Source organism: Monopterus albus, unplaced genomic scaffold, assembly GCF_001952655.1.
Source record: "Monopterus albus unplaced genomic scaffold, M_albus_1.0 scaffold93.1, whole genome shotgun sequence".
In the NCBI taxonomy this organism is placed as follows: domain Eukaryota; kingdom Metazoa; phylum Chordata; class Actinopteri; order Synbranchiformes; family Synbranchidae; genus Monopterus; species Monopterus albus.
In genome coordinates, this window is record NW_018127973.1 from 1204429 (window position 1) to 1229220 (window position 24792).

The 24792-nt window shown below is 40.4% G+C and overlaps 3 protein-coding genes across 12 annotated transcripts in view; 2 read left to right on the forward strand and 1 right to left on the reverse strand.

The window, feature by feature from the left end:
* col14a1a (collagen, type XIV, alpha 1a) overlaps positions 1-7678 on the forward strand; it is a 147209-nt gene extending 139531 nt beyond the window's left edge. For 7 of the 8 annotated variants that reach the window (XM_020608497.1, XM_020608498.1, XM_020608499.1 and 4 more), the window contains 3 exons: positions 1223-1300; positions 2292-2447; positions 5201-7678. In XM_020608497.1, coding sequence (XP_020464153.1) covers positions 1223-1300; positions 2292-2447; positions 5201-5229 — 263 coding nt within the window. In that variant the 3' untranslated portion in view covers positions 5230-7678. The remainder of the gene's footprint in view (positions 1-1222; positions 1301-2291; positions 2448-5200) is intronic. The other variant, XM_020608495.1, reaches the window with a different exon arrangement.
* Positions 7106-20038, reverse strand: mrpl13 (mitochondrial ribosomal protein L13). Of its 3 annotated transcripts, none has more exons than XM_020608506.1 (7): positions 19879-20038; positions 17315-17438; positions 16190-16283; positions 15878-15938; positions 14280-14366; positions 12708-12829; positions 7106-8509 (listed from the first exon to the last, which is right to left on the reverse strand). In XM_020608506.1, the coding sequence occupies exons 1-7, from the start codon at positions 19957-19959 to the stop codon at positions 8485-8487; spliced, it is 594 nt and encodes a 197-aa protein (XP_020464162.1). In that variant the 5' UTR covers positions 19960-20038; the 3' UTR covers positions 7106-8484. The 3 variants fall into 3 exon arrangements, with proteins under 3 accessions (XP_020464162.1, XP_020464164.1, XP_020464163.1); XM_020608508.1 differs by lacking the exon at positions 19879-20038 and adding an exon at positions 19488-19514 and having other exon boundaries at positions 7114-8509; XM_020608507.1 differs by lacking the exon at positions 19879-20038 and adding an exon at positions 19701-19816 and having other exon boundaries at positions 7116-8509.
* Positions 20039-20195: 157 nt separating this feature from the next.
* On the forward strand, positions 20196-23589 carry dscc1 (DNA replication and sister chromatid cohesion 1). The gene is made up of 9 exons (XM_020608505.1): positions 20196-20380; positions 20662-20830; positions 20968-21102; positions 21250-21340; positions 21521-21659; positions 21897-21949; positions 22035-22189; positions 23020-23168; positions 23332-23589. Exons 1-9 carry the CDS (start codon positions 20211-20213, stop codon positions 23441-23443), a joined length of 1173 nt encoding a protein of 390 aa, XP_020464161.1. The 5' UTR covers positions 20196-20210; the 3' UTR covers positions 23444-23589.
* The last annotated feature ends 1203 nt before the right edge of the window (positions 23590-24792 follow it).

Consider the following 24792-nt stretch of genomic DNA (forward strand, 5'->3'; position numbering starts at 1 on the left):
GATTTGCCTATTTAAGAAAATTAGACACGCTGTTATCTCAGATATTGGATCTTGGGCTGATACAAGATTCAGGAACAAGACTGTTCAAGCTCGACATAAGAAACCAGTCATTTCTTCTGTAAAGCTGACAAACTAGAGTCCATATACAGCGTTGTCCTCCGCAGAGAGGGACTATGATGTCAGCTAGTAGGCCTTTGTACGAGAGAACGTAGAGAATGAATTTTTTTTTCATTCAAGGTCATGTAAAATGTCTAATGGTGCTTGCTTCCTCTTCACCGATGCGGCTGATTAAGACAATTATAAAGCCGCAGGACAGAAAATCTGCAGATGACAGTTTTATGTGGTTCTCTAATACTAGACTGTATGTAAACTATTCCATTAGGTCATCCAAACAGCTGCGCGACTGCACAACAGCACAAAGCCAGCTCTGGGTTTATCATACTCTTTATTAGACTGACCATCCAGGCTTCATTCATCCAGCACATTTTCAACAAATATTTACAATGTAGTACCAGTGTTAGCAGAGTATAGTGGCGAGGGAACTACTCGGATGCTATACTTAAAGTACCTATACGACAGTGTAAAATAGAGAAGACTTGTATTTAAACTCAAAAGTTGTAAAAAGTACAAGTACTTATTCTGGAGAAAAACTGTCCCTTTGACATATTGATATTAATGTTTCAGTTGAGAAGTAGCTTTTTACTTTTGTACTTGATCAGGTGCAGCTATATTTTTTAATTACTTGACATACAGTAAAAATGTTTAGTCCAGTGGTTCCCAACCCGCAGGTCAGGCCACAAGAGTCGCAAGATAAATCAGATTTGTGTTCATATTCTGGACTTTTCTCATATCTTAGCTTTTTGTGGAATACTGGAAAATCTGAACAAGTCACAAACAAGAACAGGAACACCAGTTTAAAATTTTTAAAATGCACTTTATTTGATGAGCTTGTGCATGTTATGTAAACTGAAAACTAACTATTAGCCACAGCTGTCATTAATGTATTGGAGAAGTATAAAGTAGCATGAACAAGAAATAATCATGTACCTCCAAATTGGTTTTACTTGTAAGTGCACTACTGGAGTAAATGTACTCGGCTACAGTCCACCACCCTGGCAGGCCTGTAGTGAACCCTCCAGGAGATGTGTGTGCACCAGAAATGGCAAAAGTGAGAAGTGACATCCACCTAAATGTAAATCTCTTTGAATTGTGTGATTTCCAGGTCTGCCAGGAGAGAAGGGGGAGAGGGGGAGTCCAGGGGTTGGGATTCAGGGACCTCGAGGACCACCTGGACCTCCAGGTAAGATGCAGGCAAACACACACAAACAGTCCTGGGAGCACTCGATGAGCACATCCAACTGAATCCACTTTAGCCAGTCTCAGTGCTCAGACAACATTTGGGGGTGCTGCAGCTTCTTCCCAGTATGACCATTTAGCAGTGATGTGTTCTGGACATTTTTGCTTTTGAAGTTTTCAGCCTGCGACCGAACTGGAGCTGTTGTATGTGTTCTTTGTGTTCCTGCCAAACAAAACCCAAACTATTTCTGTCTGAGAAAGGCAAGCAGACATTTTGGACTATGAATATAATTTTCTATATTGATTTCCCTGCGAGCTGGTGCGGAGTTTGAGGTTTGGGTTATGAAAATATGTCCGTGCTGGGATTTTTTGTTTACTGTTGTGCGATCAATAATTGCAGAAGAAACGGACAAAAGTCCTTGGAAAGTTTTCTGTGATCAGATGACTTAAAAAAAAAATCCCACAAACTTCAATGTACGAAAAAGGAAATTTTTCTCAGAGAAAGTTAGAGTGGATAGCTGTCTGTCTTAACTCACTGTGCTTTTTTTTTTTTTTTTTTAATATTTGTGGGATGATCATTTTAGCACTTGGCAAATGAAACTCTCCTCATAATATTGATTTCATATTTCTGCTGAAGTGAGTCCTGATGGAGCAGTTTCTCCAGTGTAAACAGAAAACAGAAGCCTCTGGCTAAATTTCAGCATAGAGCTGTGTTATTCCTGCTTCTGCCCTCAGGACAGTCACTATTATCTCCCTGATCTGGAAATAACAGGGAAGCAGTCAGTCACTGCCCCTAATTTTCATCTCCTGTTGTTACAGTGACAGAGAGAGGGATCTCAGAGAGGTTGAGGAGATGATGGTTATGAGATGACACCTTTTCAGTTTTTTCTTTTTCATTCCTTCTCATCGGGTGTCACACTGCCACTGAATGTCTATTGATGACTGACTCTGTGTACTCGCCCATCTTTTAACACAAACCTTTTGTCCATCATCAGGGCTGCCAGGTGAAGGACGAACAGGCAGCCAGGGCCCACCGGGTCGGCCCGGTAGTCCTGGGACAGCAGGGAGGCCGGGGAGTCCGGGTACCACAGGACCAGCTGGCCCACCAGGATACTGTGACCAGAGCTCTTGTCTGGGATACAACATTGGAGGTAAATATCATCACCCACCATTATACAGGATTTACACAGACATTTAATAAATACAGTAGGTTCTAACACAGTATAATGTAGTTGTAGGCAGCTATAAGGACATTTTAAACTGTACAGTACTTGTGAACAGTTACAACTTGTCCCCCAACATCATGTTTTGGAGGGCAAAAACCCCTCCACCATGGAAGATAACCCAGGAGACTAATAAAACTGCAGCACAGGCCTGTTAATTTTCTCTGTTCAACGGCTCATTGCTTGGAATGAATCTAACAGCCATTTTCTTTATCTTTGTGCCCAAATGTCACCACCTGTGTTCTAAATCTGCTCCACCAAGAAAGCAGCGGTGGTCAAGCGAGCTAGTGTGTGAATGAAGAGAGGGAGCGGTGCTAGCAAAACAAAGCAGTCAATCAGAGAAATACAACATTAATTTATGATTGTTTCAGGGCGGTCGCGTTGTGAAGCACAAATACACACGGCCACACCTCTGCACAACCCTGCAGAAACAATTTTATGTGAATGCAGTCAAAGCACAGGCTTCCTGTCCGCCCCACTGTGGCCTCTCTGAACTGCACCTGGTGTGTGTACTAGCTATGTCCTGCACCTGGTCTAACAGACAGCTCATCTTATGACGGTCAAACTATCATGGGAATATTGTTTTTAGATATAATGGCATTATGGAGGAGCTGAGCTGCATTGGCATAGGTTTGCGCTCTCTGGGTACTCTCTAGGATTATAACTGTGTGTCACTATAGTCGTTCATTATATGGTTGTTCACAGGAGGACATATAGCTATTGAGAAAATAAACACATCTGCTTACAGCCACATTATAGTGTGTTGTAAACCATGGCTTGTTTCAGTTGCTGCACTGAGTGCAGTTAAGTGCCTTTAGTCAAATCAGTTTGGAGCCAGTGATTTCCAAACCAGGAGGAAATGGCAGTATATTGATTTTTGAATATTTTTCAGCTCCTAGTTTGGGAACCACTACTGTAGACAAGTGAACACAAAAGCATAGGTTTTGGCATCTGAAACAGAAATAACATTTTGACTGGAATCTTTCCCTGAACAGTCAAAACACGAAATATCCAGACTTTAGAAAAACATCCTCTGCTGTTTCAGACCGTTCTTGACTTGATTTGTGCTTCTGCAGCTAAGAATTGATTATATCCTGTAACACTTTGAAGAGCTTGTTCATGCAACCATTGAAGAATTTATGAATTTAGTGACATCTTATATTTAGATTTGCTAATTTATAAACATCATAAACAGTCCAACCCTGCCCAGCATTTCCATCATATAAACTGCCTTTTATAAAGATAAAACACTGTCCTTCTGTGTTCACAGTGAGACGTGTCTGAGATTGTTATTGTTCTTATAAAGCTCTGACCACTGGAGACTAATCTGGCTTTTATAGTTGTTCCACTGTGAAGTTCGCACATTAATGTCCACACCAATGGATTAAGAAATTAACTGAGAAGAAAGCTATTCAGGTCTAATAAAATATGCTGCTGAACACAGGGTGTCTTTGAATATTCATACTGATGAGGACCTCACAGCTTTACTGTACGTGTCCATTGTTTTGGGCTGTTGCAGACACAAGCTTCCGATAAATTGTCCTAATGATACATTATCTGATGGATGAGATTTTTTTCATCTGTCAGAATAGATTAATTTATATTTAAATATTTAAATTCCAATCAAAATGTTTACTTTATGACCTAGAAGAGTCTTGTCTGTTATTTGTAACCAGGCCAGAGTTAAACACTGCCTCTCTGACCACTTAAAAGTGAAACTTGCAAGTCTATTATGCTTTTTTCATAGTAGCCCAGATTTTGACCCTAAATTGCACTTTGTAGTTTTTAAAGAAATAGTTTACAGTTTACTAGTAGAATGTACTTACTTTCCCACCAACTGTAGCTTTTTCGTTTCTCTATGCCCTTTAAGCTATGTGAAAAATCACAGCTCAATAACTGGGTCTCAGGGTGTCACTGCAAGTGCTTCTCACAAAAATGCTACCGTTCGCAATCCAAGGGTTAATTAATTCATAAATTTAACTTATAAAAAAAGACATTAGTAATGTCTGACATACTAAACTAAAGCCTTATCCTTTTTCTGAGAGCTGCTGATTGGAGTTAGATAGGCTAATTCGACATTACGGTTATTTTGAAACTGCATACAGATACATAAAATGTGCCGTCCATATATGATAAGCTGACTCATCACTTGAAGATCTTAAGTGTTGGCATTAGTGAGCTTTAGATGTGCTGGACCAAGCCAGGCCAGATATTTCCAAGCTAATGGAGTAATATATGGTGAAACGTTGTGGCTGGTATGCAAGTGCAAAAAAAATGGCTGACCTCAGTCTTTCTCGGTATACTTGGATTAGAAACACATAGTACACTCCTGTTTTCTGTTTGAAATCTTTATTCATGCTTTCATAGAAATTAAGATCTGGCACATTTTCCCATCTTTCCAAACATTTTATGACTTAGTATTGATTCTAAATATTTACTGCAAAGTGTGTGTGAGTGTATTTTCTTCCTGTAAAAGAGAAAAGCATATTTCCAGGACTGAATTTTCTACCTCCTAAACCACAACTCAACAGCTGGTAAAGTTTTTGTCAGTGTGGTTTGAGAGGTCATATTCCTTTGGTGTCGTTGGGTTTTCCTCCTGATATAAGGTAACATCTTCTCTTGGATTCTTGTTTTCCTCCTCCCTATGTTCCCCTCCCTCCGTCTGTCTTTTTTGCCTGAAGTTCAACAGGACTATGGGAATGATTACTGAAGAACTGTCTGCAACCGTTGTACTCCTCCTCCTCCTCCTCCTCCATCCACATTCTGTACATAAGACTAGAAACTTGGGATGGATAATTACTCCTGACCCCCGGTGTTGAACCTCTAATCCCTGCAGCAGTGGTTTTAAAATGTTGGTTCTTTGGAGACTTTTCCAAAATGACTCCCAAACCCGTGCTACGTTTATTTGCAGGATCATGCTTGAAATTCTGAAAACAGCCTGGATACTTTTATTCACCCAGTTTATGCTGAAAAGCAGGGTGACTTCATAACAGCACAAATAATTTTTTTAGCAACTTGGTGCACTCAGTTGGATCAATCAAATGGAATCATTAACACCACATTTTCAGACTTTATGCTCATGGTGCTGATTCCTGACTATGAGTAGAAACTGGATTCCTTTTTCTATCATTTGTATTTCTTGGTTGAGCCTATTGGTTAAGATGGCTGTTTGATCATCTGGCAGTCCGAGACACATGGATTAGCGTACCAATCACCACCGCTGATCAGTGCCAATTGTCAACAAATGCTTGTACACATAATGCTTTGCTGCTGCGGCCTTCACCCAGCTTCAAGCTAAAATCTGTTCAGAGCTAGTGATTAATTGATTTGATACTGACTGGCTGCCTTCATTACTAAATAACCACTCCTATCTGTATAACTCATGTACTGTCAGTAGAAAATCTAAATTCCACCCCTGATGTGACCCTGATTTTTCTTCTCATTAACCCATTTCCCATTAACCAGTCTTTTTGACTTTGGCCCCAAATCGGCTCATGCGCAGTCCCAGATAAACTGTTTGTGTTGAGATAACACAAACAAAATCATTTTAACTTGTGTGTAGTTACATTTCAGAGTGTACATGCTTCCAATTCCTGTTGCTTTTCTATTCAGACCCCAACTGAACATCTTAACTTCTACCATGCTGCCTCCTTGTTGCTTTTAAGTGCTGGTGGCGTTTATAGTAGCTGTACTCCCAAAGACTTCCTCAAAACCTTGCTTACCAGTTGTGGTGGTTTGATGTTAAATAGCGTTGATCCAGGCACATTTTCTCCAACTGACCCTAATATTCCCACCGCCCCAGTCCAACCCCTGCCCCATGGTGGCTACCAGCCCTACAACCAGCTGCACAATCCTGCTGCGGTGGCTTACAACGACCGAGGAGAAGAGGAGGAGGAGGAGGAAGAGCAAGAGCAGTGTCCCTATTACCACCGTGGTTACCCTCCTCAGTACTACTCCCAACAGCCTTCTCAAGGTCGCCACGGTTACCACTCGAGTCCTACCCACTCTGAGGACATGGAGCTGAGGTCACCTGGCATCATAAGCTTTTCACAAGACGCTCTTGTCATGGAAGAGAATGAGGAGGAAGGACTTTAAAGGAAGGATGGTCTCACCCAAAGTGCTTGGAAACAGACAGTGACACACACAAACCGCCGTCGTCTCCCATCTGGAACTGTGGTGAGAGACTGTCTCCCTGCATCTCTAGTGGTTTCCTCCACCAGGTGAAACGATGTAAATAGCTCTGTGGACTCTCATACGATATCTCTGTCAGAGGGAGGTCCAAAAAGTGCCTGATCCTTGTTCGCGTTGTCCAGTGGTAATGTAAAGGTAAGACGTGTTTCTTCCCATCTCACACCTGATTTCAGGACTAAACCCTTATTTTTGTGTGAAGCTGCATGTTTCTTTTGAGCCAACCAGTGAGCGTGTAACTGGACACGTGCATTTTGTTTTGGTTGTATGTAACTAGCTCGATAATTCTACAGTTTAAATCAGCAGACGATAAGCTGGCGCCATTTGTACAGGCTGTTTTTTTGTTTTTTACAATGGTGAATCATGTTTCCCCTGCAGAGGAACAATGAAATGTTTTTGAAGTGATTCTTCCATACAGTCTTGTGTTTGTGCAACACAAAGTTGATCACTTTTTTAAATTCTCATTTTTTATCCAGAGAAAATCTGGCTGCCAATGACATTCTGTCCTGTAATGTTTTATTCAAAGATTGAGCAGGTCTATTCTGGGTTTTAATACTCAGACATGTGGTGAATTTATAGGACAAGTCTATGTTGTTGGTGTCTTGTGTTGCTGCCCCAGTTTAGTTTATTGTTCTTATGCAAAGGCGGGCCTGCTCACTGGTTGACCTCTCTCTGGAAGGAGACCTCCAGCCAGTTATTATTCTAAACAGTCAGCTGCGGCTCAGTGAAAGGAATCATGATTGAATGAGAAGTGTAAACTTGGCTCCTCCTGCACTGCAGTCAAGAAAAAAAAAACACAACAAGCTCTAAATGTTTAGCCGTGAGCTGGTCCCGGTCTGTTCGAGATTTAAACTGTCAAGCTTGAACAGTTTTAATCAGGAATGTGTCCACCACCACGCCCTTTAGTATGAAATGAACTTATTTATTTTCTATTTTGTTTGCTTTTATAACCAATAAATCTGAGTACAAAATTGTGTTTTAGGCCAGTTGTTTAACTTTAGGGGCACAAACAGATCCAACTTTAACTTGATTTTACAACATTTATGTACATGACATTACTAGAGGTTAATTAAATTGCTTACTATTGTTCAACTTAAAACAGTATGGAAACTTCTGACAGACAAAAACCACAATCTTTTCTGATCAAAATCTACATTATCTACTGAACCTACACTGATGGTTTGAATGTTGTCATGCTAGCACATTAATTTGATTCACTGTGCATCCACAAACCTCCACAGGCAGGATCAGCTTTAACAGATGTCATTTTTATGGGCCAGATCTGATCATTTCATGCTTCTATAATCAGAAAAAGACTCAGAATTTGATTTCCTCTGATCAGAGCCGAGCCCCATGGTGACGGCTCGAGCTGTTCCTCGATTATTCACGTCTGCCGCGGTCCTGTCAAAGGTAACACAACTGACAGGCTTTATTGTTTTTACCCCCGCAGAAACAGCAGCGCACAGTTTGTGTTGACATGACTATATTATGACTTAGCTTTAAAGCCCAGTCACGCCTTGCTGCCAGCATTGGAGCAGACATAGTTCTGTTGACTGGCCTTACAGGCTGTTTTCTAATGTTTCATCTGACCAGAGGAAATCAGCTTTTGGTGTTTAAATCCTGTGAAACCTGTCTGACCACTCACGTTTACAATATTTTGCCAAGTATCGTAACAGATATAAATTGATACTACTGTTGCTTTCAATGTAGCATTGATGTAAAAAACAAAAAACAAAAAAACCTTTGCAACTTTTGGTCACATCGGGCAGCTGCGATTTCATTTCATCTTGTAGTCTTCAGGTCTGTGGAGAAAACATGAAACATTAGTATGGGGAGGAATAAAAGTCTGGATAAAGAAGCGATTACACGGAAAAGATGGAGAGAAAGTGACGGATGAGAAACAAGGCAGATCTTATCGTTTTGGTTCTTCCCAAAATGAGACCAGACACAGCATCCTCTGTGTTTTTTCCCCTTTAATTTCGAGCAGAGATTGCTGCAGACAGATATTATCAGAGCATGCTGTATTGCTTCTGATACAAAGTAGGGAAAAAATATAATAGTGTAATGGCTCTGCTATCAACTACAGCAGTGTGTTTGTGCTGCCGATTTTCTAAGTCTGAGCCCTTGTTTGTGTGTTTGCTGGGTGAAGGGATGGAGCAGGGAGGGCACATATCCAATAATCTTTTGCTTCTGGGCCAAGGTTTTTCTGAGAGAATATTAACCATGTGTTTAATAAAGGGTAACGATTGAATCGCCCTTGATGACCTCAGACGCCTCTTCTGACACACTCACACACACTTGGTCGGGAAAATGAATAAGACGGCATGTGAGTGAATAGCAACAAGGCTGAGGCTCATCTCTTAAATAACCTGAGATTGGCTTGACCTTGATGACCAAGCAGCGACAGGCCTGAGTACACGCACTGATTGGCTGAGGAGATTGGACCAGTAAACAATAAGAAGTGGCTCATTTATCACTATGTGCACACAATACACTGACAGTAATGCCCAATGCAATACAGACAAGCTGTACACATCAGTAGAAGGCACATAAACACAGAGGACAGTAAGTGAATGAAAACGGAGCATTTTACTTCAGATGTTCCTGACCAGTGTGAGGATTATGTCTTGCTTAAATGTGATGTAAGGGTGTATCCCAGTGACAGGGTGTCAGGACTTTTGGTTTAAAGGGTCAGTCCACCCAAATTACAAATCATCCATTATCATATTATTTACCTTTTGTAACCAAGTATCTAGATTTGGTTTTATTCTACCAGTTTTTAGAGCCTGGACCTTAATATAGTGCAGAATGGTATTTTGAAACATGACATTTAAAACTAATAGACAGCAGCCATATTTCCAGAAACAATGTCCCTGTCCCTCCACAAGGACACTGTCCACAGCTTTCATAGGGTCTACTTCTTCAGTAGGAAGTAGTTCCAATGGAAACTGTTGACACTGAGGTCAGGATTACATAACAAAGCCAGAACATTGTTTCTGGAACCAGACCCAGCAGCTGAAAATTTTTTTTTTTTTTTTGTTATTTTTAACATGCTTTCAGGATTGCAAACAAAAGTCCATTAATCTCCATGGTACTGGGGACAAACCAAACCAAAACTATGTGACCTAAGGGTTTACTCAGATGTTATCATCCTCATGTCCTGGCACTCAGTGTGTTCACCAAAGTGGGCTGTATTCCACTCCTGCAGGTTTTAATTCTAAGACAAGACCAGTTTGCAAATACTGAACACAGTGCAAAAAACACCATCACCCTATATGCTCAGCTGCCTGTTTATTAAGTACAGCCACCCATAACTGAAACTGTCTTATACAATACTCCATAAGGCCAGGCTATGTAAACACCTCACTATGTAACGGAACCAAATCCTCAAACATTTTCAACAAAACCTGGTCACAATAACCTTGATGAAGACAGGATTCATTACAGGACTGTTTCTTTAGTTTTAGCTTGGTGTAACTGACAACTGTATATATAATGTATTATTTACAATGTAAAGAAAGGCACAGAAGTTGCATGATTGTGTTTCACTGTAGTCTTGTTAAGAGTGTCATTACTGTGTAAAATATTTACAACAGCTTGGAGAGTCAACTCGTACTGACTGGATTATCTATGATCCTACAGTTCCTTAGTCAGAGACGCTGCTGAGTGATGAGCCTCAAGGCACAATGTCTGAATTTATCACTTGATCTTTTTTACAAGCTCACTAACACTCACAACCTCAAGAATGACCACCAGAGGACATGTGCCACTGCTCCTGCAGATGAATAACGGCAGCCCTGCCCTGGATAAACAGCTGGAAGACAGAAAAATGGATGGATGCTAAGGCTAGTGCTGAGCAGGTGGTGGACAGAAAGCTCTCACTTAACCTGTCACAGTGATGTTTACTACAGGTGAGGCCAGAGAAATGCAACAGGATGACATTATCAAGACAGAAAACTGTGGGTCACAATGTCAATCTAATCTCCCACTAGAAAATACTTCACTCAGAAAAGCCATGAATCTGATTATACCAAATAACAGATGCTCTCTCACTGCACAGACAAACTGTGGAAAACAGCTGACTCTCCTCACATGTTTATGACATTTTAGCATCTAAATTCAAAGGTCTGGCATAAGTAAGTGGCATTTTACTGTGCAGAGCACTTCAATACTATGATGTTTGATGGCAACAAAATGTGCAAACTCAGTCTAATCTGTAACAAAGCAAAACACCACAACATTCATAGTAAACGAAGTCAACTTCATATATTAAATACCAGAGCAATAAGTACCAGAGCTGAATGCAAGCTCCTATAAGTGAAAGCCCACAGTGAATTTTTAAGCCTGTTCTGATGGATCAAGTGGCCACTCACCCAGCAGTCAGTCCTTATTCCCTGTGCCTGACAATTATTCACACCACAGCCGCAGATTTGCAGTTACAGTGCATCTTATTTTTTCCTGCACAAGGGGAAAGCATCAGAGTCAAACAAAGCACTCTGCACTGCTGACTAGGTCTGAGCAGAGCAAAGCAATGAAGTACAAACCCCCGTAGTCATCAACAAAGATTTACTGCACTGGATAATGGTCAGTGACACACAACCCTCTGCTACTCTCCTCTACAGTGGCAAATCAACAAAGGTCCAAATGAAAATGTCAGTCAGTTGTACATTTTTAAACATGTAGCCCATTTCTTCTTGATGCAAAATACAAAAACTTCTCTTTTCATCTCCATATACACTCACTGTCCACTTTATTAGAGACCTGTACAGCTGTATGTAATTCAATGCAACACTTCCACCTTAACGTGTGTTTATGAAGCTGAAAATGTTTGTTTTTAGTGGGATTGTCATAAATGTGTACATTCAATGACATGTTTATTATTGAGGTCATACTTAAAGGTGGTGGTGTACTGGATGACATATTTAGAGCTGTCTCTATTTTTGTCCTCCACACTGCATACATGAGGGGTCAGAATATTAGGAACACCTTTGAATATAATGTCACTTTTGACATCTTGTAAATTTTTACACAGAAATAGTCACTACCTTTTAACTATGACCTCAATAATAAAGATATTTGAATTTACACATTTGACAATTTCACCAAAAACAAACATTTTGAGCTTCTTAAACACACGTTAAGGTGGAAGTGTTGCTTTGAATTGCATACAATTGTACAGGTGTACCTAATAAAGTGGATGGTGAGAGTATAAAAGCATTAAGTATTTTCAGAGATGTTAACACCTGACCTGCTGCTATGCTCCAAACAATCACAGGATGTCACCTAATCCTGCTTAATGACAACTACTAACTCACAGAGGCAGGCACACGAAGAGCGACTGACATGCAGCACTGAGATGGTACTCAGTTCAACATCGCCTCCTTCTGGCTGTTTCTCATTAATACAAGACACACACAAAAACACTTTGTGTGTATTACGTTGCGACCCTATAGCATCGTGGTCCATATAATCCAGAAGTCAATAATACACTTAACTGTGCCAAAGAATGGGACACCATTCATAAGCACAATAGTGAGGAGGCTCAACAGCGTGTTCTGACATCCCAGAATCACCCCCTCTTGGCCTGCACCCACACACTCCATCTACTCAAGCTAACTGTTACCAGTCACTAGTACTAGCAAACATTTCAGCTGCTGTTCTAGCCGCCAAACATTTCCCAAGAACACAAAGAACAGGTCGGGTCCTCACCTCTCCAGAGTTTTGGGAGAGGCAAGCACATCATAAGTTGCACCTAGAATGAATCTACTCCTTCCTGCCTTCATGTCCCACATTTCCCTCCAACTAGGTTTCTTCCTTTCTATATCCTCCCATCTCATGCACTGTCCCTGCTGAGCCTGGGAGACTGCCTTTGCACAGAATAGTACAGTATGTACTATATTCACCTCCTCCAGTACCTACATGTCCTCTGTATGTAGTGTGTGCATTTACTGAGGCACTGCTGTGTTTGAGTGCAGACGTCATGGGTGTGTTTCTACATACGGTGTCCAGAGCCTGGGGAAGGCGTCTATCTCCTCCTGGGTGTATTCGCTGAGTTTCCTGGGAATCTCTCTGGGCTGAGGCAGCTCCTCTGTCAGGTTGGCTCGGATGTCGTCTGGAAGCTCCTAGTCATTGGGTGGACAGAGGAGAAAGTGTTAGGACAAAAAATTCAAAGAGAAAGGATGAAAATAAAAATACATTTAAAAAAAGAACCCAATAAAGAGGAACGCCCCATTTACACCAAAAATACAGCTCAGCTATTCTACATAAAGGGTCCATCACTCCCCAGTGTTGATAATCACTCAGGTTCAGACAAATAGTTTAACCTAAAGGACAAAAACAGTGATGAAAAACAGCAAACTACACACTGTCTGAATGGTTATACATTACAGATGGGGGTGCAGATATTCACTAGGCTCAGGAAGCTGTGCTGCAGGTAACGGGGAGTGCACACTGCACAACATCAATTTGGACATCGAGACTGGACCAAAATAAAAGCCCGATATCCCACTTCCCCCACTTCTTAATTCTGACACCAAAACAAGCCCATGTAAAAACTCAAAGATCCGTTTTTATTATTCTCTTGTCACAAATACACCAAACTAATGATGGTTCATGGGTGTATATGCATAAAATGGGTTTAGGTGAAAATTGCAGGCTGCCTGGGTCAAATAACAGCCTGTCAAGAAAAGGGTATTTTTCCCCAGTTCATTTCAAAAGCTGAGATATGTGATGCTGGGGGTGTTCACAACAATACAAATGTTACACTATCAAAGTGCCCAAAGTGTTGTCTGTGAACTGCAGCGACCACAATTCACTACAACACCGAGTTGTGTAGGTACACCTCCAGCCAATACATTTGTATTCATTTGTTTTTCTGACCAGCAGGCAAATGTTAAGTCCAACGTTCACTTTTTTAGCTTGGCACTCTCTTTATTGGTCTGACTCTCGAGTTGCTATAAAGTGCGTCTGTTGTTTGTAGATGAGCACAAACAGCTCTTCACTAAACAAAAGTGTGCTTCTGCTGGGCTCATACCAGAGCTGGAAACGAACCAAATCAATGAAGGTGTGGGCTGCAAAACCAAAATAATGAGGTGAAAAATGCTAAAATGCATCACCGAGCCATGGCTTCATCACTGCCTTTGGATGAAACCTTTCACATTAGACAGTCACATGGCCCACTGTGAACATAACAATACTGATGAGTTCAGCTTTAATTTATAGAAGACAGAGTAAAGGGCCTGAGACAGCCTGACAACCAGTGCAAAACACTGGACTGATCTCATTGTCCACATTTAAAAATGCATATTATTTATGACAACTGCAACAATCATGCCAAACTATATTTATTCATTTTACATTAACTGGTTGAGGTGAAGCAGCATTAAGAAAAACCTGACCTGGGTGAGGGGTAATAAACTAGCTCTTTTCTTTTCCAGCAAAATGCTTCAATTCGAAACCTGCTCACACACTGCCCTGTTGTTGATTCTCCTTAATAATCCTGGATGGTTAAGATGCAGTGGTAGAGGCCTTTACATGTGTCATCTCTGAGAGTTAAGAAGAAATGGGACTTACGTCATCAGGAAACAGGTGTAGTCGCTGCATCATGGTGCGTCGGGCCAGATTCTTAGGCAGCATGCCGTACACCGCTAACTTCACAATCTGGTGAGAAGAAGTACATCTGAATTGTTGACATACAATAAGCTCACCATCTATAGCAACCTTACATACTTGCTTCTGTAGTTTTCTTACATTTGCTTTCAAAAACTGACTGTTTCTCAAAGTGAGGCTGGTTCCACAGACTGAACTTGGACAGAGTTACTGGACTGAGATGCTGGACAGAGGCAGTGCTGACAAATCATTCATCTGTCCAGTTCCATTCCTGCCTCATTTTCCAAACCCCCAAACCTCATGTTAACTAAACCACCATCAGGACACGTGTCTGTGGTCACCGGCTGGACAAAAACCTGCAGTGGCAGAGAGCCAACAGCAGAGCAGATGTTTGTCCTGCTTTTATAAACTACACACGGGGAAGCAGAACAGCTCATTCATCCGCTTTTAGTGGTTCTCACATGACGAGCAGTTTTACAGGATTTCTATTAGCCTACATAAGCCACATGAAGAAAGGTTTGCAAATTCTCTCCTTCTGTGGTTGTGGTTGACACTACATGATCCTGAACAGCCCTGTTGTTAACATGTAGTATGAAATCAGTCCCGACCTCACAGAGCTCAGTATTAAACAACCCATGCTCCTCTGATTAGTCTGACCATGATTCATGCATGCTTTACAATGTGCATCGTGAAAAGGTCAGTCAGTTAAAATGATGCAATACACACTAACCTGATGTAGCAATAAACACATATGATAGCAGTTAAATATATTTTAAGCATTATGCTAGAAATATAACATGCAAGGAAAGTTACTGTATGAAGCTTTGGATAAACAGGACATGTAAATTCATTGTTGTTTTTGGTCTTTTCATGAGCCTTGCTGACCAGAACAATACAGACTATTGCCACACTTAACCTTTCAGCTCATGACTTGTTTCAGTTTTGTCAAAACCTTGATATTTTGTAACACGGGAGTCAACTGTCATGGGACTGTCACATCAGGTTTGAATGTAATTAGCAATGTGTGCATAAAAATAATAAATTAAATGAACAAGGGATCACCATTACTTGCCACTATGCAAAAGTGAGGCCAAAATATCATAAATACGAGGGCGTCCGTTTTGTCTTTGTGACTCATTCTGCGCCAGATTCTGCACAGTAGTGACCAAAGGTGGAGCCACAGTATCAAGCTGCCGATTAAATTGGTCGAGACACCCAAAATACATACTCTTCCTGTATGCATTAACACTGAAACACTGAATAAGTGACAGAACCAAAACCCCAGGAATTATCCCTGAGCTGACATTCTCACCAAACACCCCCATCACCTGTATAAGTCCACTGCTGTCTGCACTTCACATTAATATACCCAAGCAGCACATATGAAGTAAAGGATTTATTTCAAACCACGAAGCACCTTCTCTGTGTGTGGCAGACAAAGACATTATAAGAAAGTGGCTTGACAGTACACCAGAATGGTTAAGGTATGACTGCAGTGGCATTTCTGAGAGTCTAGGATATTCTTGTATCAATAGTAAGAAAAAACACTGACAACACCTTACAGCTTTTGGATCTTTTTGGTGGAGCATGGCAGCTGTGACTTGCTTGAATCCACCTGGATACCTTTGGGTAAAAAAAACAACACAATCTAAGTCAGTTCCTTCCTGTGCATGACAAACTGCAATGAGTACTTTGGACTTTAACCAAGATGTATTAGACTAGATGAAGCCACAGAGTTTTAATGTCCCTGTAACAATTGTTTAATACATATAAAAGTAAAATCATGTATACACCATGGAAAACAAGTTACTGAATCCCACTACACATCAGTTATAGAAACTAAACCCTAGGAGCAGCTAGTACTATGCACTTACCCAGTGTGAGATGAATAGACCTTCTGCTCCCATTTGTTTCCAGAGAAAGCTATGTGTCTGGTGTTTATGACTACCACATGGTCACCACAGTCACCTGCAACAAGACCAGACCTTCTGAGGTTATCTTCATTCTCATTTAGGGGTGGGTGACCTGGCTAAATCATAGCACAATCTTTTTACTCACAATAACAATCCTCAATCTAAATTGCAATCTTTCTTCCTAATTTTGAAAACTTCAGAGTACAGCCAGACTCAAAATACCCACTGTATTTATTTACACGATAAAAAGAAATGTACATTACAGTTACCGAAAAACACACAAGGATTGAGTAATACTGAGATTATTGAATTAAAATAAAGACATTATTAACAGCAAACGATGACCACCATATAATGGCACAGATAAAAAATATGAATGTAGCCTATTCTTCTTTAAACTAAGACTTTAATGACATCCCAGCCAATCAGTAACATCCTGGAATCACTGCTCCAACACTGGCAGCAAGGCGTGACTGGGCTTTAAAGCTAAGTCATAATATAGTCATGTCAACACATCCTGAAAAGGAATCACTCAATGACACCTATGTTGGATTTACAACCTGTTTATTAGTGGATGCTGTTATGGTGTATTTGGTACTGACTTGTGCCAACCTAAGTGAACAAATGTGGAGCATGCCCCTTTGGGTGCTTTCTATTCAGATGATTGAAAAGATTCATATAACTATGCTATGTTAAAGTGACATGGCCGTGTTGTGCGAAAAAGTGAATGTCTGCCAGAAATTGATTGTGACCAGCGGAGCGCACATGGACTGTTACATGCATAGGCCAGTTTATCTACACATACAACTGCTTTTTTGCTATGAAAGCCTGATGTGGCATATACAGTCCATTTAATATAAAGAAAATTCTACTGTTTCAGTGTATTTTTGTGTTGTAGACTATCAACCCCCCCCCATCTCTCAATGCAGATTAAGTGTTGAATGACTGAGGAGTGTATTTCTAAATTGAACATCTGCTGCCATCATGTGACCATTATTTTAAGAGTTAGTGGGTTATGTTCAAGTTAGAAAGCTACTTCTGAGTTTCTGTGTGTGTGTCCTCTGATATACTGGACTCACTACTCACTCAATGAATGATAAATAGGTTTGTGTTTCCCCTGTAATCGAACAGAACACATGACTGCAATCTTCCCAGGAGGTTGCATTCTAGCATCAATTAGGAACCAGGACCGGGCGAAGGTCGCCCATTGCTGAAACGAGAAGGGAAAAAAGAAACAGGTTGAATAAACTGAGCGGCATGGGATCATCACTGGTATGGCAAATAATTTTTCTGCATTTCCTGTAGTAGCTGCCCTTCTTCACAGAAGACATTTCAACATGTATGAAAAACTCAGGTGTAAATAATAAATTATTTCTGAATTCCAATTAGCTGCTTTGTTAATGTTATTTGCAGCCTGTGCTCTTCCTACTACTACAAGTCAAAATGTCTACCGTGGAAACATCTACAGCATTAGACTTGGTGTTGGACACTGGGCAGCGCTTGACATCGTCTTTGTGTGCCAAGACAAAATACTTCCCATTGACAAAAAGACTGAATTAATTTCTAATGTGTCAGTGTTGTTATACTCTTCCTGTAATAAAATGAACTATCCATAATGCTGACACCACAAATATGAAACTGAACCAGGCGCGTTGCAGCCATGGGGGATGTGGGGGACATAACACCCACACTTGTTCTAAAAACACATTTCATCCCCCACACTTTTTGGCGAGACATAACGAAACTAAATAGCTAATTAGCAAAATGACGTCAGCGAAAGCATATGAACGAACCCACACACGCAAACACATAGGTCAAGTTAGTTTGAGTGACAGATCTTACAGGCAATTGCAGCAAATCTACCAGTTAGCGGGTGAAGAGGCAAACACAAATCGGTATGCTAGCATTGAGGACGACTGGAGACAGCTAAGGAGACAGTGTAGAGAACCAAACGTTATGGAGCAGTCTGAAGGTGAAGCAGTAAATGTGAAGAACACTGCATCACAGTAAATTAGTGAAGCCAAACTCGCTGTCACAATGGAATATCTGCAGATAAATACTTAATATCCATCAAGTACCCTGTTCATCACCTCAGCAGCTAGTATTGCGTTGTTAACAAAGTTAGATAGTTGCTATTCTTCAAGGTATGAGCCCAGAGATCTGTGGTCTCTTTGATCACGTTGAAACAGTTGCTCGTCTCCTCCTAGTTGTGCCTGTGTCATCAGCAGAGTCAGAAAAGAGTTTCAGCCTCCGGAGACTGAAAACATGGCTACGCAAGCACCATGACTCAAACCCACCTCAACAGTGTTGCTGTGTGCCATGTACATAAAGACAAGCTGGATAGGGTGAACAGAAAAATGACTGCTAATCAGGAAAACAGAAAGAGCACTTTTGGTTCTTTTAATTGAACTGAGTGAAGGGTCAAATGTTCATATATCCTATGTTAAATGTTCAGGCCAGTTGGTTTTCACGCCATGGTGGCAATGTCCAACATTTTTTGTGCAATTGTAACCAACTGTAAACAATGCTTTAAGCATTGAACTTCATCAGTTTATTGTTTAAATATAAATATTTAAAATCATATTACACAAGAGTTTCAATTTGGAGCTGACCTTCTTTTCCTTCAGAATAACTTAATACAGAGAATTTATTTCTTCAACTTTAAAAATCAGAGGTGTGCTGAAAAAAAGAGGTGGGTAAATTGTAACAATATGAGTGAGTGGCATAAATGGCTCTTACAGTGTTGATCAGTGTAGGGCATAAAATGTGGATAATACAGTGTCATTCAGAAAAACTAAGCTACAACTACAACCGATAATGACAGCAAGCAGAATATTGAATCAACTACAACTGATAATGACAAGCAGAATATTGAATATCCTGGTTGAATTTGGTGCAAACTCTATATATCATAAATAAGAATGGTGTGTAAAACACATTATTTGCGTTCAGCTTCCGTCTTGCTCAGACACCCCCACCCCAGACAAACCTCATCCCCCACACTTTTAAATAGCTCGATACACCCCTGAACTGAACCCCAACATCTAAACAAAACACGACTGGAGCCGCCCAGGAGGTTAATAAAACCACAGAGAGATATTTTCTGACTTCAGAGAAAAACTCTGTTGTAAACGCGTAACCTCAAGATATCCCAAACCAATGCTTCAAGTACTAGAGAAAAAACGGGATGTTATGTAAAGGTTTAGAGGAACTAACTAGAAAAAAATCTAATTAGGTGTACAGTCAAAACGTTTCTTACATAGAATTTCATTACGTTGCACCTTGGACTCTTGTATTTCTCTAACCGTTGAGGGCAATTACCAGCAAACCCTTATAATGACACAATCATATCACACTCACACATACGGCTAGCTCGTTAGCAGCGCTAGCTGATAGCATGCGTTACATTAAACACACATAATACTCAAATTGTGAGATACAAGACAATAATGCAATGCATATGTCAAACTACCTGGGCAGATCTGGAAAAACTTGACATATAGATAATACTACCAGCACATCCTCAAAACATTTGACCCTCAACGTGAGTGCCGGTCCGTCCAGTAATTTTACTCGGTTAAAACAAGATTTGTAACTTTACCGTTCCACAATAGAGATTAATCCATTTTAGCCAAAATAGCTAAACGTACCGTTATTTCATGACTGCTACTTGCTGATACATCTCGAAGACAACGTTTAAATAAATAATCGAGGATAATAATTTCTAACATTTAAGTTTATTCCAAGTAATACTTTCTATTTGGCCCTGTTTTGACGTTGCACCTCAACGTAGTTTCTACACTTCCTTCCCACGACAGAAAGGAGAGCGCGGAAATTTGATACTCACAGAGTATGGCGACGAAATAACACTGGATTTGTTTTTATACATTAGTAAAGAAATAGTTCGTGACAGCTTGTTGCGCCAATCAAAAGACATTTAATCATAAAAATATTACCGACATAACCTGCCGTCTTACCCAAAATGAGAACTTTAGAGGAGGTGCAGGCCACCCTGCAGATCGCCAAACTGAAAGAAGAGGATCTACAGAAAACGATTCACTGTCTGTCTTTTGGGGAAGATGTGTCATCTGCAGACTATTGCCTGATGGAGCTGGACGATACACTGTGCAAACACATAGAAGCAGGTCAAAGGTAAGGTATTATCGTAATGATGTCAGTTAAAGTGCCTACTGAATGTGGTTCGACATACTGACCATAAGGAAACATTGGTGGTCTGTTATTTTCTGGCTCTGTTCATAAGGGCTGATTAGTTTCATGACTGACTAACGTATAAATGCAATCATTGAATTTATTAAGTATCAAAAAAAGAATAATACGCGTCATAATAGCCCCAAAGTACAATGCGACAGTGATAATCTTCAAATGTATTTAATGAATGATAAGTATTTATTATATTTCCCCCATTTTTCCAGTCTGGTGATCCGAGGGGATAAGGATGAGCATGCTGTGCTGTGCAGCGGTAATAAAACCTATGATCTAAAAATAGCAGACACCTCCAATCTGTTGCTGTTTGTACCAGGATGCAAAACACCAGACCAAATGACAGACAGCCAGGATGGCTCTCATGTGGTGCATGCTCAGGTAGGGAAACAGTTCATGCATACTCACACAGGTACCTGCCTGAAATACTGTAGCACCCACGCAACCAGACATATGCACATAACAGGTGATTGCATTTATGACTCACATACACAAACAATATCCTACTTCTGTTGTAGGTCTGGGGATTTTGCAACAGCTACTGGGAACTGAGGAAATGGCGTCCTAAACTGAAGAAATTAAAGAAGCTTTTAATGGAGAATCCTTATGAAGGACCTGCTTTAGTAGGGCAGGAGGAGAACACAGAGAACAGGGTAACTACGCTGCAGTATCAGCAACCATTAACTTGAGAGCAACTTATGTTAATGTTACATTGTGAATATTTAAGTGTTATGAGTGCTTCCTCTTTTACACACTGTTGGAGTGAATGAGTGGTTTTCTCTGTGTTAATGTGTTGCCAGTACACAATGCAGGATCTATTGGAGAGGATTCAGGCTAGTGAAGAGGAGATAAAGACCCACCTCGAGACCATCCATGCCTGTCAGATAGATGGTAAACTGTGACATCTGTTAAAAATAAATTTACATATTGTTAATATTACTATACTAAACAGCAACAAGTAGGTCCAAATTAATTTTTAGTGCAGTACATGGGAGAAAATACAATTTCTGTTTTTCTGTCCTGTCTCTTAAATGAATAAACTTACCAGGTGTTTATCTTTCCTTCCTCCAGGCTACTTGCGTGTGCTGGACTTTGACTACGAGATGAAGCTGCTTGGTCATGTGACTCAGCTGGTGGATTCTGAGTCATGGCCATTCAGCAAGGTTCCCCTTCAGACTAGTCTGGAAGAGTTAGCCCCACTGGAGCCCAAGTAAGTTATTGTGTGATCTTCATGCTCTACAACAGGAAGCTCAAATGGACAGTCCTTACTTGAGTTGATTTTTTTAATGGCACTCAGACAAAATACATATATAAGCTACCAAGTAACCAAATGATCTGTTTATACTGACTGGCTGAGGTTTTAAGACTTGATATATCCACATTCTACCAGACTCCAAGTTTATATGCCCAGCAAAGATCCAATTACTTTTCTTTTTCTTATATGCAGAGAGATGATTGAGCACTGCCTGAACTGCTACGGGAAACGTTATACTGAAAACGGTAAAGAAAAGCTATGAAGACCTTAAGTGGACCTGTACAGTTTTTAAAAAGTCTGCAAACATCTCTGTATCCTTTCTCCATACAGACGAAGTGTTTTATGCTCTAAGTGAGGATAAAGTCTGTCGGGGCATAGCACTACTGCTGCTGCAGAATGCTGTCAAGTTCAGCCTGAAGGAGTTTCAGGAGGTGTGGCAGCAGAGTGTGCCAGAGGGCATGAGCACAAGACTGGAGCAGCTAAAGGTTAGACTATACCTTTGTTATAGACTGCATTCAGAGTAACAGAGGACTGTGTAGTTTTACTTTTTTCTGCATGTTGCAGTTATAGTTCAAGTTAGTGTGAGGATAAAATGATTTGGATACAGTTTCACTAAATTTTTCTTTTCAGCATAATGTTCCAAATCTGTGAAAGAGAAAGAAAATTATATTTTTGAAGAATTTATTGGCTTTGAAAAAATACTGAGTTAACACTAAATTGATGCCATCTACATATCTGAAAGACATCTTGTGAAAGCATCTAAATTGCCTCTACTCTAGTTAGAAAATGGCACGACTGGTCTGTGCATTCTTGATAAATAACATGAGTATAGGATGGCAATTTGGCTAGCAAGAAAAGAAATGATGAGCCCCAAGATCATTGTGAGATTTTTCTTTCTAATGTAAAGATGCACTTTCATGTGTTTGTGCTTTTGAGAAGCCTTCTTTCCTGATAACTTGGGCAAAGTATTATTTTCTAAGGTACAGTCATAATGTTCAGATCAACTTGAAACCGTCAAAGCCACTACAGAACATCTTAGAGTGCTATGGCTTATAGTAATCAAAGATTGATTAAATAAAATCACCTGACTCTCCCTCCTTCATTGTTGTTTCTCTTTCAAGTCCATTTGCATTTTACTGCAGTTAAGGATTTAGTTTCCAGCAGATTGAGTTGGTGCAGATGTCTAAAACAAACCTTAAATAATCATGTACTTATAACAAATAAGCAACCTGCTGCAGTTGTTTCTCTCTGCTCATTCCTACCGACTCCTCATGAGAAACTGCCCCCTTTCTTGACAACACTGCAAATCTTCCAGAGCGTGGCCCTGGTGGACCGCACCTCACATCCAGAGTCCATCTGCCTGCTGCGTGTGGAGGATCTCCCAGAGGATACGTCGGAGCGCTTCAGCCATCTCTTCAGACTCCGAGAGAAATGGACAGAAGAGGACATCACGCCATACATACAGTTGGTGTCATCTGTTTAGCAAATTATCATAACCAGAGAGTAACCATATACACATTTTGTTGACTGTTCGTGCAGAAAGAAATGACAAATGATTTCTTAAGCTGCTGTACCTGATAGTTTTATTTACATCGTGTAATGTTTCCTTCCTCTTCTCTTCATGCAGAGACCTGTGTGGAGAGAAACAGACCACTGGAGCCCTCTTAACCAAATACGCCCGATCTTCAATGCAAAATGGGATCAAGGTCTACAACTCCAGAAGGCCTGTGGCTACATGAACAGATCCACTGTCATTTACATTTAAAATATATGTTCTTACATTTATTCTCAGTGTAACCTTTGTACTTGTTGCATTGTGCAAAATAATTATATTTCTTCTAAATTATCTTCTAAATGTCTGTTCTATCATTAAAACTTCTAGCAAGACCCATTTTTATGTGTTTTTTATACATTTGTTTTTTTCCTGTGCCTAGTGATCCTCAAAGAGCGTCAGCAGACCACCCAGTGTTTTTCTTGTAGGCCAGCTTTGTCAGAAACCTGAGGGCAGAATACCTCCTTTTGTATTTGGCCTCATTCACACTGAGGAACATTAACATAGTCAGGTCTCCCTCAGTGGGTCTCTGTCATAGATATACAGCATTTGGTCTCCCAGGGGAGAGACAACAGTTCAATGGTTGAACTTTATTTTTGATCATAAGGCTCCTGGAAAAGTGTGCAAACATTTTATTGTGCATGCTAACCAGATCACCCGTAACCGCTTCAGTAACCTCGGCCAGTACTATGCTGGGCTTGCTACAAAACTGGATCTGAAAGACAGATTAGTACCAACAATTCATGGGAAAGCTGGCGACAAGGTATGTACAATCACTGTAGTTTGATAGATAACAGCAGTATGTACTACACATAGTCTGTTTATGCACATTCTTTCAGAATGAGTTTGAAAAGTTACATTATTAATGAAAATAGAAACTAAATATCTATATGCTTATTTATCAGTAAATATGGTGGGGTAGGCAGAATATCAGAAACCCCCTTAGACCAGTGGCAGGCCATGTTATTGTAACACTAGCTTGCTGTTAGAGGTGGTCAAAATACACCAAGTTTTACTGAACAAAATGAAGAACACTGGTGGAGCTCTCTACATCCTGACACCCGATTACGTCATCCTTTCCAAACTCAACATCCTCCTATCTGTGCTCTAAAACCCTGAAAGTTGTGTTCTTGATTTGTTACAGGTATCATCTCTACACAGTTGTGTACAAAGTGTAAAATCTGTTGTTAAACCATATGATACTTCTTTCCCCAAATAAATGATCAAATTCCCTTCCACTGCTGAAATATGAAACACAGGTTTCCAAAGTGTCCCAGAACATTTCAGCCCACTGTAACTCCTGCAAGTGAAAACAATCATAATCAACAAAGTTTATAACGAATACAATCTGAACATTTGGAGAAAAGTTTCAGATGTGCAGTACCTGCTGAGTTCTGCCGCGAGAGCAGCCAGCAAGGAGCTCTTCCCACAGACGACCTTCCCCACCACAGCAACCAGCGAGCCCTGAACCAGACAGACACTGTTACTGCTCTGACTGACGGCAGGACAAACTATTTTCAGGTGTCAAAATAAAAA